The 13,405-nt window shown below is 35.0% G+C and overlaps 1 protein-coding gene across 6 annotated transcripts in view; it reads right to left on the bottom strand.

The window, feature by feature from the left end:
• The window catches only part of LOC123532089 (calcium permeable stress-gated cation channel 1-like), a 156,243-nt gene that overhangs the window by 76,014 nt on the left and 66,824 nt on the right, over nucleotides 1-13,405 (bottom strand). For 2 of the 6 annotated variants that reach the window (XM_053552713.1, XM_045313449.2), the window contains 2 exons: nucleotides 12,165-12,206; nucleotides 6,943-10,371 (listed from right to left, as the gene is read on the bottom strand). The exons of the other annotated variants lie outside the window; for them this stretch is intronic. In XM_053552713.1, the coding sequence (XP_053408688.1) occupies nucleotides 10,165-10,371; nucleotides 12,165-12,206 (249 nt within the window). In that variant the 3' untranslated portion in view covers nucleotides 6,943-10,164. Of the gene's footprint in view, nucleotides 1-6,942; nucleotides 10,372-12,164; nucleotides 12,207-13,405 lie in introns of those variants that run through there. 6 annotated transcript variants of the gene reach the window in all.

The following is a 13,405-nucleotide window of genomic DNA, read 5'->3' as shown; positions in this document are numbered from 1 at the left end:
TATCCCACTTTCAATACTACACGTAAAAACCAAACAGGATTAGCTGGATTATGGATAGCAGATTTCCCTGTAAACACTGTAAGCTGTGTTATCCCACTTTCAATACTACACGTAAAAACCAAACAGGATTAGCTGGATAGCAGATTTCCCTGTTAACACTGTAAGCTGTGTTATCCCACTTTCAATACTACATGTAAATACCAAACTGGATAGCAGATTTCCCTGTAAACACTGTAAGCTGTGTTATCCCCCTTACAATACTACATGTAAATACCAAACAGGATTAGCTGGATAGCAGATTTCCCTGTAAACTGCGTTATCCCACTTTCAATACTACATGTAAATACCAAACTGGATAGCAGATTTCCCTGTAAACACTGTAAGCTGTGTTATCCCCCTTACAATACTACATGTAAATACCAAACAGGATTAGCTGGATAGCAGATTTCCCTGTATTAAACACTGTAAAACTGTGTTATCCCACTTTCAATACTACACGTAAATACCAAACAGGATTAGCTGGATAGCAGATTTCCCTGTAAACACTGTAAGCTGTGTTATCCAACTTTCAATACTACATGTAAATACCAAACTGGATAGCAGATTTCCCTGTAAACACTGTAAGCTGTGTTATCCCCCTTACAATACTACATGTAAATACCAAACAGGATCAGCTGGATAGCAGATTTCCCTGTAAACACTGTAAGCTGTGTTATCCCACTTTCAATACTACATGTAAATACCAAACTGGATTAGCTGGATAGCAGATTTCCCTGTAAACACTGTAAGCTGTGTTATCCCCCTTACAATACTACATGTAAATACCAAACAGGACAATCTGGATACTAGTTTTCCCTGTAACACTGTAAGCTGTGTTATCCCCCTTTCAATACTACATGTAAATACCAAACTGGATTAGCTGGATAGCAGATTTCCCTGTATTAAACACTGTAAGCTGTGTTATCTCACTTTCAATACTACATGTAAATACCAAACTGGATTAGCTGGATAGCAGATTTCCCTGTAAACACTGTAAGCTGTGTTATCCCCCTCACAATACTACATGTAAATACCAAACAGGACTAGCCTGATAGCAGATTTCCCTGTAAACACTATATGCTGAGATACCCCTTTAAAACACTATACAGTATGAACATGTTATTACCAAACAGGTCTAGCTGGGTACCAGATCTCACTATGAACACAATATGCTGTGTTACCAAACAGGCCTAGTTGGATACTAGTTTTTCCTCTAAACACTGAAAGCTATGTAACTACATGTTTATGTAAAATGAAACGCAATTGATTTTTTCAAACATTTATTCATAAGAAGAAGTCGAAAAATATTAAAGTAAAATTCAAGACATTAACAGCATATATATGAAATTTATAACCTGTAACAACAACAACAACAACAATGTGGAAAGAACTATATAGCAAATGTGATAGAAATAGAAAGTGAAAATAATTTGAAAGAAAGGTCCAAAGCTATAAAAAGGAGACTGGAGACCAGTCTAAAACTCTAGCATCTGATTGGCTATTTCTGAGCACATTTTTGAACTTGACCAATGGCAAGCTAGAATTCTGAGACTGGTCTCCAAACTGTTAAATAGCAAAGGGACAAGTTCAATAGCAGTGAGTGTTATAGGTTTTCTCAAGTATTCAATATAAAGAAGTGATGGCAGTTTCTAGTATGCATTTCCTATATACAATTTTAATAAATAAAATAGTGCAATTTCTTGGTTTTGATTCAAATTCCAAAATAATCCAACAAACACCGATCTGGTCTTCAAACTATAACACTAATTTCAGACTGCAAACAAAACAGGATAAAACCATAACAAGGTGGAACAAGGCAGTCTGAATGACAGCTAAATCCCCCGCCACTGCTATGGATAGTGAAAGGGTAAAACCTTTGATTTTAGCTGTGACCTTGACCTTGAACTGACATGGCTGACTCATGAATTCTGCACAACGTCTTGATGAGGTGATCATTTGACCAAAGTTTCATGAAAATCCTTCAAGGGGTTTAGGAGATACAGAGCTAAAACCTTTGACCTTCAGTTGTGACCTTGACCTTGAGTTGACATGGCTGACTCATGAGTTCTTGATGAGGTGATCATTTGACCCAAGTTTGATGAAAATCCTTCAAGGGGTTAAGGAGATACAGAGTGGACACCAAATGGAAGGCTCAAACCTTCGACCCTTAGTTGTGACCTTGACCTTGAGCTGGCATGGTTGACTCATAATTTCTGCAAATCGTTCTGATGAGGTAATCATTTGACCCAAGTTTTATAAAATTCCTTCAAGGGGTTTAGGAGATATAGAGCGGACACGAAATGGAAGGCTCAAACCTTTGACCTTCAGTTGTGACCTTGACCTTGAGCCGACATGGCTGACTCATAAGTTCTGCACATCACCTTGATGAGGTGATCGTTTGACCCAAGTTTGATGAAAATCCTTCAAGGGGTTTAGGAGATATAGAGCGGACACGAAATGGAAGGCTCAAACCTTTGACCCTAAGTTGTGACCTTGACCTTGAGCCGGCATGACTGACTCATAAGTTCTGCACATCGTCTTGATGAGGTGATCATTTGACCCAAGTTTTATAAAATTCCTTCAAGGGGTTTAAGAGATATAGAGCGGACACAAAATGGAAGGCTCAAAACTTTGACCTTGAGTTGTGACCTTGACCTTGAGCCGGCATGGCTGACTCATGGGTTCTGCACATCGTCTTGATGAGGTGATCATTTGACCCAAGTTTTATAAAATTCCTTCAAGGGGTTTAGGAGATATAGAGCGGACACAAAATGGCAGGCTCAAACCTTTGACCTTGAGTTGTGACCTTGACCTTGAACCGACAAGGCTGACTCATGGGTTCTGCACATCGTCTTGATGAGGTGATCATTTGACCCAAGTTTCATGAAAATCCTTCAAGGGGTTTAGGAGATATGGACCGGACACGATTTTGTTACGGACGGAAGGACGGAAGGAAGGACGGACGCAGACCATTCCTATAATCCCTCCGCCATGGCGGGGGATAAACAAGAAACGCGGCAATGCCACGAAACCAGGTTTTCAACACTTTTCATAAGAATAAAAAAGTATACTGAATCACAGTGCACCACTTTGAAGCACAACCCTAACCCTAACCCTAACTCTTAACCCTAACCCTAACTTTAGTAACAATGACCTTGACCTTGACCTTGATCCCAGAAACCCCAAAATCAATCCCAAGCTACAACTTTATATAAGTTTTCTATACACCAAGTTCATCATGATAGCTCATTCCTAAGTTAAGTTATTGACCGGAAACCCTTTTTCTATTTTAAGTAACAGTGACCTTGACCCCAGAAACCCCAAAACCAATCCCAGCCTTTGTCTTGATATAAGCTACATACATACCAAGTTTTATTCAAATATCTTTACCGAAACAAAAGTTATTGACCGGAAACACCAGTTTGACACCGCCCGCCCGCCCACCAAACGACATACCCCAATCTAATGTGGAAGATTTTACTTCTTCCAATATTTCTACAGCCATTTCCAGAACAAATTTGCAAACAGCAGTTAAGAAAATTAAAACTAGACTAATGTCCTCTATGATTCTGCCTGTCTGAGGTAACTAGGGAGACAAGCTTTAGTTTCAATGTCAATGTAAACGTTACCTTTGACCTCTTCATCCTATGATGTTAATAAGTTACTGATCAACAACTGTTTTCAGTCTGAAGGTCACTGACCCCAAAGAGCAAGTGGCATCACCTGTGGTGACAGAAAATCAATCATCCTAAAAAGTTTGATATCAACTTTGCCAAATCATTATCAGAACCCAAATGGGTCGGGGCGGGCTTTCTTTTGCCCGCTAGTGAATTTTATCATAAAAAATTGCTCAACTTAACATTTTACTAAACAGAAAGTGCAAGGCTTCCAGCTTTTTCTTTCACTACAAATGAAGAGAATGAAACATAAATAGCAATTAGTTTATTGAAAGGCCACCAATAACAAGAGCTGTCTGATGACTGTACGCTCGACTTTTCTCAGTGCTCGACTCTGAATCAGAGCTTTGCCAGTAAATTTTTTATAAAACTTCCAAAATTCCAAGTTAAAAAGGGGCACAACTCTGTCAAAATTTAATCAGAGTTATGGGGATTATTTCTCCAGGTGTAGACTTTGATACTAAATAACTATTTTAAGTTTCAAGTCAATAGCTTTGATAGTAACAGAGATATTTGACTTTATCAAAAACTTTAACCAACGGCGACACAGACGCCGACGCCGGGGTGAGTGCAATAGCTCTGTCAAAGAACATGCAAGCTACAGTCTAGCTATTTGAAAATATCTTAGTCATGCATTCTGCTGGAATATTTGTTATTATAAATCTAAATCATTTTTAAACTATGTCACTGCTAATGTACTTCTAAATCGTTACCTAAGCTGGTACTTTCATGAAGAATTGACAAAGAATAAAGGGTTACCATGTTTGGTAACTTTAAAATTTGTCAAACTTTCATGCCATTTCACTTCTGTTTATAAAATGAATGATGGCATTCAAATAGTTGATTTCAAATAGCTAAACAAATTTCCTTTAATTCACTTTAACTCAAAAACTGTAGGACAGAGCCTATCCTTAACAAAACCCCAGCTGCTGAATTTTGAATTACTAGTCAAAACTTACAGCACAAGACCTTTTTAATAAATTGTCATTATCTTCTTAGACCCTTTTAATAAAATGTCATTATCTTCTTTTCTAATATTAATATATTTCCATTGGAAAGCTTTAAAAACAGTTGCTGACACTGAAACCTAGAAAAGTAATTTCATATTTTTTTTCAAAAATTATGGTTATACTGCTAATTTTTTCCTACCTGTATAAACAGCGGTAGGTACTTTGTCCTTGAGGGGTTTTGTCAAGATCAAACATGCCACTTTTGTTAGTTAATCACAAACACTTGATTACATACATCACAAGAAAGCATTGTGAAAGTTGAATGAAAGACAAAAAACAACATACAGAAACTTACTAACACTACTGAAAACTGTAAAAATATATTTTGGATAGAAAGAATATAATAATATAATGTTCATTTCTTCCTAAAACAATCTAACAACATGTACATTTACACATATGATAAACAACAGTTTTGCTCACTTCCACTTTTACTCCTACACTCATCATCATTTGAAGCATGGCATTTAATTCAATAGTTTTAAGCATACAAGCTTTTATACATATTAAATACAAACTTACATCAATTTCACTCTCACTGCAAGTCCCCTTTGAACAAGTATTAAATCAGTCTCTTTACTTGTGGTTAAACTTTTGGCTTATCTGTCATGTATTCTATCAATGTAAATCATTGTTATCCTCTGTCATTTTTAATTTGCAGAAACTTTGTAATAAAACATATAACCGTCTGTAGAATGTCCATGGACAAGCAAGGTTTTCCATGGAAAGTGCCTGGAATTCCATGGAAGGTATGCTATTGACACTGGAAAGTGTAAATCCCTGGAAGTGTTCCACGGAAAAGTGTCCTGTATTCCAGGGAAACACTGGAAATTTTCCAGACATACAGAAATATGCATGGAAAATGTCCCTTAACTAAAAATATGTATGGAAAAAATCCCTGGACACTGTAGCATTTGCAAATATACATGTATATAGCTGGTAACACCTGGACATTCCAATAAAGATAAAGAACCAATAAAAATGCAGGCTACTTGTGACCTAACAAAAATAGTCCCAATTTTTCTGTTTGTTTTCCTGTGATCTTTGCAAATTCTGTGAGCTAAAAGATGGTCAGATTCACTCTTGTATTGTGTGTGTGTGTGTGTGTGTGTGTGTGTGTGTGTGTGTGTGTATATATATATATATATATATATATATATATATATATATATATATATATATATCTGTTTTCATAACATTCTGGATATTCACATCAGTAACTAATTGTACTGAAGAAAATTGCTCATGAATACCAAAAATTTGAATGTAAACAGGAAGTGCTTTGTTCTTGTTGTTAGAAGCACATGGAATGAAGCTATCTAACTGGAAACTCTAAAATGCTTTTAGGAGGACACCTGAGGAAAAAACATTATACTTTCTAATTTCAAATGTAATTTAAACCTATAATATGTCACAGGACAAGGAAATAATAGGTTGAAGCAGGAACTCTATTTATCTCAATGGCATAAACTTTCGTCTGGTTACAGGTAAATTCTGTTCAGATATGTGTGAATGATTGATAATATATATACTTCTCTAGCAACAGTTTATCTAATACTTGACATATTCAGTACATAATTTAAGTAATTAGTACTTAAATCACTTTGAACCACTGACTTAATTGCATTTTAAATTATAATTTTACCTTTTAAATAAAAGTGTGCGCATATAAAGTTTTATAACAAGTATTTCCTCAACACATATGTATGAATTTATGTGGTCAGAGAAATTTGAGTGCTTCAATGAACAAGCTATAGGATGAAAAGATATCACAGACTGACCTGAGACTCAGTACAAATTGTGCACATGTCAAAGTTTGAACCAAGAAATTAATCATTAGAAATGTTTTGTTTCTGAGTGAGCTACTAACAGCATGATTTTTCAGTAAGAAACTTGGTGTATCAGGGAATATTTCCATATGTACCATGGAATACCAGGGAATATTTCCAGGGATACTATGGAATATTTCCAGGTGTATCAGGGAATATTTGCAGGGATACCAGGGAATATTTCCAGGGATACTATGGAATATTTGCAGGTGTACCAGGGAATATTTCCAGGGATACTATGGAATATTTCCAGAAACATTAACAGACTAAACCTTTCAAATTTTCCATGGAACACTGGATTTTTTTCCATGGAAATCTGTTCCAATACTCCATGGAATAATTCCATGTACTTTTCCATGGAAACCCCTGGTTCTACAGACGGGAATATAAAAGCGACAAAATGTACAACAATAAATATGTAAATTGTATTGTATTATCTGAATTTGTAATTAAAGAAGAAAACAATTTGTGGGGACTTCAATATCTGCTACAGTCAAATAGGAGTGTGTACCATTTCTGTTTATACAGTCAAACCTTGTTCGCTCAAACTTGACAGGACCGGAAAAATTTGTTCGAAGTTATCATTAGTTCGAGCCATCGAACAAAAAACATAAAACATGGATTTGCCAGGACCTGACGATGAGTTCGAGCGAAGGGCGGTGCTCGATTTATCCGAGTTCGAGCGATCGAAGGTTGACTGTATTCCAATTGTCTCAAAGTGAGATAATGACACAATGGTTCTTGTTTGTAAAAATAAGTAGAAAAATATGGTGTAAAACTGAAAGATTTAACTGAAAAAAAAAAAAAATTGGAAAATCATTGTGTTGTGTATTGTTTCATACATTACACCAAATAAGCATAGAAAACATTACGAGAATTTTAATCAGTGTGTTATCCAAATGATGATAAAAAAACAACATGCCTATCAAAATAGCACTCCATGCTATATACAAATGAACCAGCAAATAGACTGTTCTATGGACCTGATGATTTGATGGGCTGATTTGGATCTAGCTGTACACCAACACACAGCAGGTTTGTGGTGCAAAAGCAGGACACAACTCATTTTCAATGAAAATAAAAAGAAGACAATAATAAATTTCGAGGGTTGAACGCAATACTGTAGTAACTCCTATTAAATAAAGAAGGACTTAAGACAGTATTGCATTCAACCCTCAAGATATGGAGTCAAAACTTTTATACATGCTGGAATCAGATACAGCATGATCAGTAGACCTGATAGTATTACTGTCTGAATTAGAACTACCTGTCATGCAATGCAGACAGGTTATCATTAGAAACATAGCATTTCATTCAATATTTTTATATATACAGTCTAATATTATGTACATTTAAATGTATGATTAACAACATTCTTTGCTCACTTTCACTTTTACGCCTATATTCTTAAATATTAGAAACATGGCATTTAATTCAATAATTTAAAGCATGCAGTCTTTTATACATATTATATACAAACTTACATCTAATATTGCACATTCTATTACATAACAAGATTACAATGAAATCACTCTAGGTTACATTCCGATCAAAAATCACCACCACTCTGTCTCCTTCAAAGTTAAAAATCATTGAACATTAGTATGAAAAGAAAGGAGAAACTATTTCAATTTTCATCTCGCTGTAAGTCTCCGTTAAACAAATATTAAATTGAGTCTTCTTACTTGTGCATGAAACTTTAGTTCATCTTTCACAATCATTCTCAACTTTAGACCAATGAAACTTCCTACGTTTGAAAATCTGTTTTAGGTGAAAGCAGATTTTTTAAATTTCATATTCAATTTAAAGCAAAATTTGCTGGGGATCAGTTTAGTTAAGAGGCCTGATATTTGTCTTTCTCAACAGAGAAAAATCTCAATTTGAGATCATCAGCAAAAGCCATATACAAAAAAAGCAAGTTTAGCAACATGTACATCACAATCATTCTTTGATACTGTGTACATGTAATCATAAATATTTTGTGGACTAATTTTTGTGGATTTCGTGGTTGTGTCAATCCATGAAATAAGTCTTTGAACAAGTAAAATTCCTGTAAGAATAATCCATAAATTCATATATGAACAAAACAGCAGTTTGGCCTAAAATGTAAAATTCTTCCCTCATAAAATTAAATGATTCCACAGTGCTTGTATTATTGTCTGCTATGCATTTTTTTTCTCAATGAACATGTGTATAAATGCAAAATCTTTCTGTAACTGTAATTACATAAGTACTTGCATGACTAACAGAAGGCTATACATATATACATTACCATGTAAATGGCAACTTTTGCATCATTGAAACAGTGTTCAAAATTAGCGGTAGTCCGATAGCCCATGGCTACCGAATTTCAGCTCGGTCTACCGATTTTCTGCAGATACAAGCCCGATCTGATTAAAAAATATATGCTAATTAAATGCGTATATCATGATTTCATACGATCTCTATTAAAAAATTATTGTTGTTGAATAATGCATCAAGCATCGTCCAGATTAAGGAATGCTTACTGAATTATTGAAACTGTACGAGCGTGCTCGATTTGGTGGTCAAAATCATGAGGGAATCAAATTCAAACTGTTTCATAAATTCTTCCAAATGAGTGATTAAGAGTGAGTCAGAACACAATCATGCAGTAGATCTAAAAAAACTTTCACAAATGCAAACCGATGCCGCTCAGATTACCTGTTGGAAGACGGTCGGAAGACTGTTCCGATGCATTCGATTCCTGTTCTCCTTCTAGGAATCCCCAATCGAGCATGCCCTAAGTAAACAATATGGTGAATTTCTTGAAGTATTCTGATGGTGCAAAACCAGGTTTGAAACGTTAAGTATAGCCGAGAATAAATTGTTTGAAAACATGGCAAACCTATGTCTTTTTTATTCCTTCAAACATGCACAGACGTCAGTAAAACAAAATGTTTTATGGTGCAAAAATTAGATATTTTATGGTTTTTAAGTTTGGGCTAGTGAAGTTGGTGTCGGGCTTGGAAAATTTCCTATCTGGTAGCTCGAACGGGCTATTGGATTCAAATCCGAATTTTGTACACTGTTGGAGAGTTCTAAAATGGAAATTAATTCTTTATTTTATAACAAAAATACTTAAGAGGAAACCTTCTATGCCCTGAAATAAAACCATTTGTTCAACACCTCACAGACCAGCTGAGAACATTTAAGCTAAACATTTCTGTTCATACTTTCTTACATGAAATCACAAAATACTAGCAAAGCAAAATGTTTTCACTTACGCATAACATCACCGTCTTATTGCACAAAACAACATAAAATCCACATGCCTTAGCTTCATTCAGCATTTAAACCACTTTAACTTTCTTTTTACAATGTAAGTTGCAAATTACTGTTTTCACTTTTCAATTGGGTTAGGTCTGAAGTATCTTATATTCTTTTTATGAATCGCATTGCAAGCCATTTCCAAATAACCAAAATGCTAAACACTAAATTTCTGAATGCTGATGCCAAAGTGCAGAAAAATTAAGCATACACAATGATTTTTGGAAACTAGCAATTTCATCTCAAAAATAAAATATGAGACAAAAGACACACTAATTATGTTTTTGGCCATAAAATCTTGTCTGTTTAAATTTGTGTATATCACTGCTGGTATTGCATGATTTCATCTCTATCATCTTGTGTCCTAGTTTCATTCCCAGCATCCCTTGTGGTATCCATGGCACCGTAAGAATGAGGCTCCCTTGTAGCATCCATGGTACCATATGACTGTGTTAGGGTGTCTGTCGCTGACATCCCAGATGACTTGGGTCTTAGTTGTGACCCAGACAACACACTAGCAACAAATTGCTGAAAATAGCATTGTAATACACATGATTATAATTATAGCTATAAATATTAACTGAAATGATAAAATCTCATCCATATGTCTAATCCTTGAAGGTCCCTTTTTTTCCCTCTACAATGTGATTAAAGAACTCCAAAAATCACTCAGTCAGAAAAACACTTCTTTACATCATTTAAATAATTTGCTAAACTATAACTAGTCACACCTAGTTTATCAAAATTCTTGGTAAACTACTATCATAGGTAAATAACAGATAATGTTTGTAGCTGCATTTGTACATATTAAACATATTTTAAAGAAAGGCACAGTGAGCCTTTAAGTAAGTGGATCTGTATTGACAATCTGCAACTCCATTTGACTAAATATTTCACACGTAAGATTTGTGGATTTCCCAACAGGTATGTAGATCCATAAGCATGTGACCGCCAAATAATGTCACAGAAAGTGGAAAATACGTAATTGTACAGAAATTGCTGGATGACATTACTGGCCCACAACCTTTACTCTATTTTAAAGACTTCTGACTATACAAATACAACGAAAAAGTGAACAAGAGCTCCGCCAAGTGGGGCAATATATGCCCCAAGGGTTACATCAGGGGATGGGAGAAAAATTTAAAGAACTTGACTATTGAAGCCCAAAGGACAGGAACAACAAAGGGAAGAAATTCAAAAAAAAATTTTATGTTCACAAAAAAATCCTTGCCTGGTACAGGTATATCAAAATACACCTAAATATTGGAGGCATCATCCATGTTGTACCACTGAAAAGTGGTCTCGGTTTTTCCCTACGGCCAATAATAAAAAAGTTTCAAAATAAGCTATTTATAGTAACATAAAAGGGAAGTAGTTAAAAAAAAAAATTATTGTAAGTGAACAAAAAAGGGATCTGCCAAATAAAAACAAGAGCACTGCAATGCAGAGCAATATACACAAAGCAGTCATATATGACTTTTGACCCCTAAGTGTGACATTGACCTTGAAGCGAGATATCCAAAACATATGCTCTGCACGTTGTCTCGGTGTGGTGAACAGTTGTGTCGAGTTTCTTTGAAATCCTTCAAGGGGTTCAAGGGTTACAGAGCGGACACGAAATAACGGACGGACAAACAGACGGATGGATGGACAGACACATGGGCTATAAAATAATACGTCCCTTCGGGCTATAACAAATCATCTGAGTGATTTACTTATTCTTTAAAATTGACAAATGGCTGAATGTATACTTCTATAATATTTACATGCATATAGCAAAAAGAACTAACACACATTTTGCAGCACGATATATCATTTATTAATTTGACTGAAATAGTCATGCTTAAAAACTACTTTCCCACACATCAAAAACTGCCTGCATTCAAGCTACCATCAACTGCAAGCAAAAGGGTGACTGTCCCACTTCATAATATTGTAAGATAATAACTAGCTTGCTTTAAATTTTAAAATAAATCCATACAAAGGCAAGTCTCAGTTGTAATGAAATCTGCTATAAAATCAAGCTGCTACTGAAACCACAGTCACTATTTATGATCAGATAAAAAGACAGACTGAAGAACGGACATTCTTATGACCAGACATTTTACTGTGCATTTCTTATGTCATAAAGTATCCAACACGTGACAGAATGAACCTAATAAGTAGTACTGAAGGAATAGAATTTACTGTCCTCAGTACTCAACAAATGTCCTTTTGTTTTCAAGGACAGAAAGAGGAATGGATAGATGGATGGACAGATGGACAGACAGACAGAAAACAATAGACTGTAAGGTTTGGGTTAATTATTAGCAGTAGGTTACCTGGTTTGAATCACTTCTGTTAGGAGCCTGATCATCAAATTGCTGTAAGGAGAAATGTTGTACATGCATTATCTGATCATGCAATTTTTCCGTCACAATACCATAGGGGTTTGAAGTTCTCAGACTCAACAGGCCTTATATAAAAGATAAACTTTCCACAATAGTCTTCTTCAGAACTATTACTTTAAATAATCTTATGTTCCTGAAACATATCTAGTATCTATTACAAATGTTTGATCAGAAATTCAAACCCCTGTGGTAATACCAAAATTTCCAGTCAGCAATTTCTTAAGCAATCTTACAGGCATTTTCTAAATAAAGTAAAATGTAATTCATATCAACAAGGCAACCCTAAAAAAGTTGTAATATACTGTAAAAGCAGAAATTTTCGCGAGGGTTTAATTTTCACTATATTCGCAAGGCCCTACATCTCGCAAAAATTAATCCTCACGTAAATATTCACCATTAGTATAATTCAAATTCAAGTAGGATACCATTTTTACAATTTCACGAATACTAAACCTCGCGAACATACTCAAAATTTCAAATTCGCGAAATTTTGACCCAGCGAAAATATGTGCTTTTACAGTAAGCTACCTTTGCCTAGCATTGTACACTTTCATAATTTGTATAATTAACCTTCACCTACGATAACTTTCAATGAAATGACATGATAAAAGCATGATGCTACACCTTTTCCCATAATAGATAATAATATAAACCACATAAGCAAGCAGACATAGATAATCTGCGACTTTCATGCTCATAATAAAAAACTTTCTTAAATTACAAAACCCATTTACTGTGGATATGACAAAATTACAATGTTTTTATTGCTTTATAAATGATATTCACGTTAAGCTATGCTCAATTTTATTTGGTTTTGATAAAAAAAATCCAGCAGTATGAATATCCTATAGACAAAGTTATGGGAAACTGAATATAATTATGCCATTCTTAAGTCCAGGATTCAGACTTTTAAATGCTGAACGAATAAGGGCCCAGACCTTGGATACAAGTATCCAGTATTAAAGACAGTCTCAAAAAGAACAAATCAGTCATTCTGAGGATGATCCACAAACTCATCTCTTATAACTTTGGACATTATTTTTTTCTCACTGCATATGCTATCAGCTGTACTAGCAGCTGATATCGAGACAAGTTTGGTATATCTCTGTAGGATTGCTATGCATGCAATATCTTAAAGCATCCTGGTATTCCGTATACAACGTTTCTTCATG

Source organism: Mercenaria mercenaria, chromosome 1 (genome assembly GCF_021730395.1).
Source record: "Mercenaria mercenaria strain notata chromosome 1, MADL_Memer_1, whole genome shotgun sequence".
Classification (NCBI taxonomy): Eukaryota; Metazoa; Mollusca; class Bivalvia; order Venerida; family Veneridae; genus Mercenaria; species Mercenaria mercenaria.
This window is presented reverse-complemented; position numbering and strand designations above follow the sequence as displayed.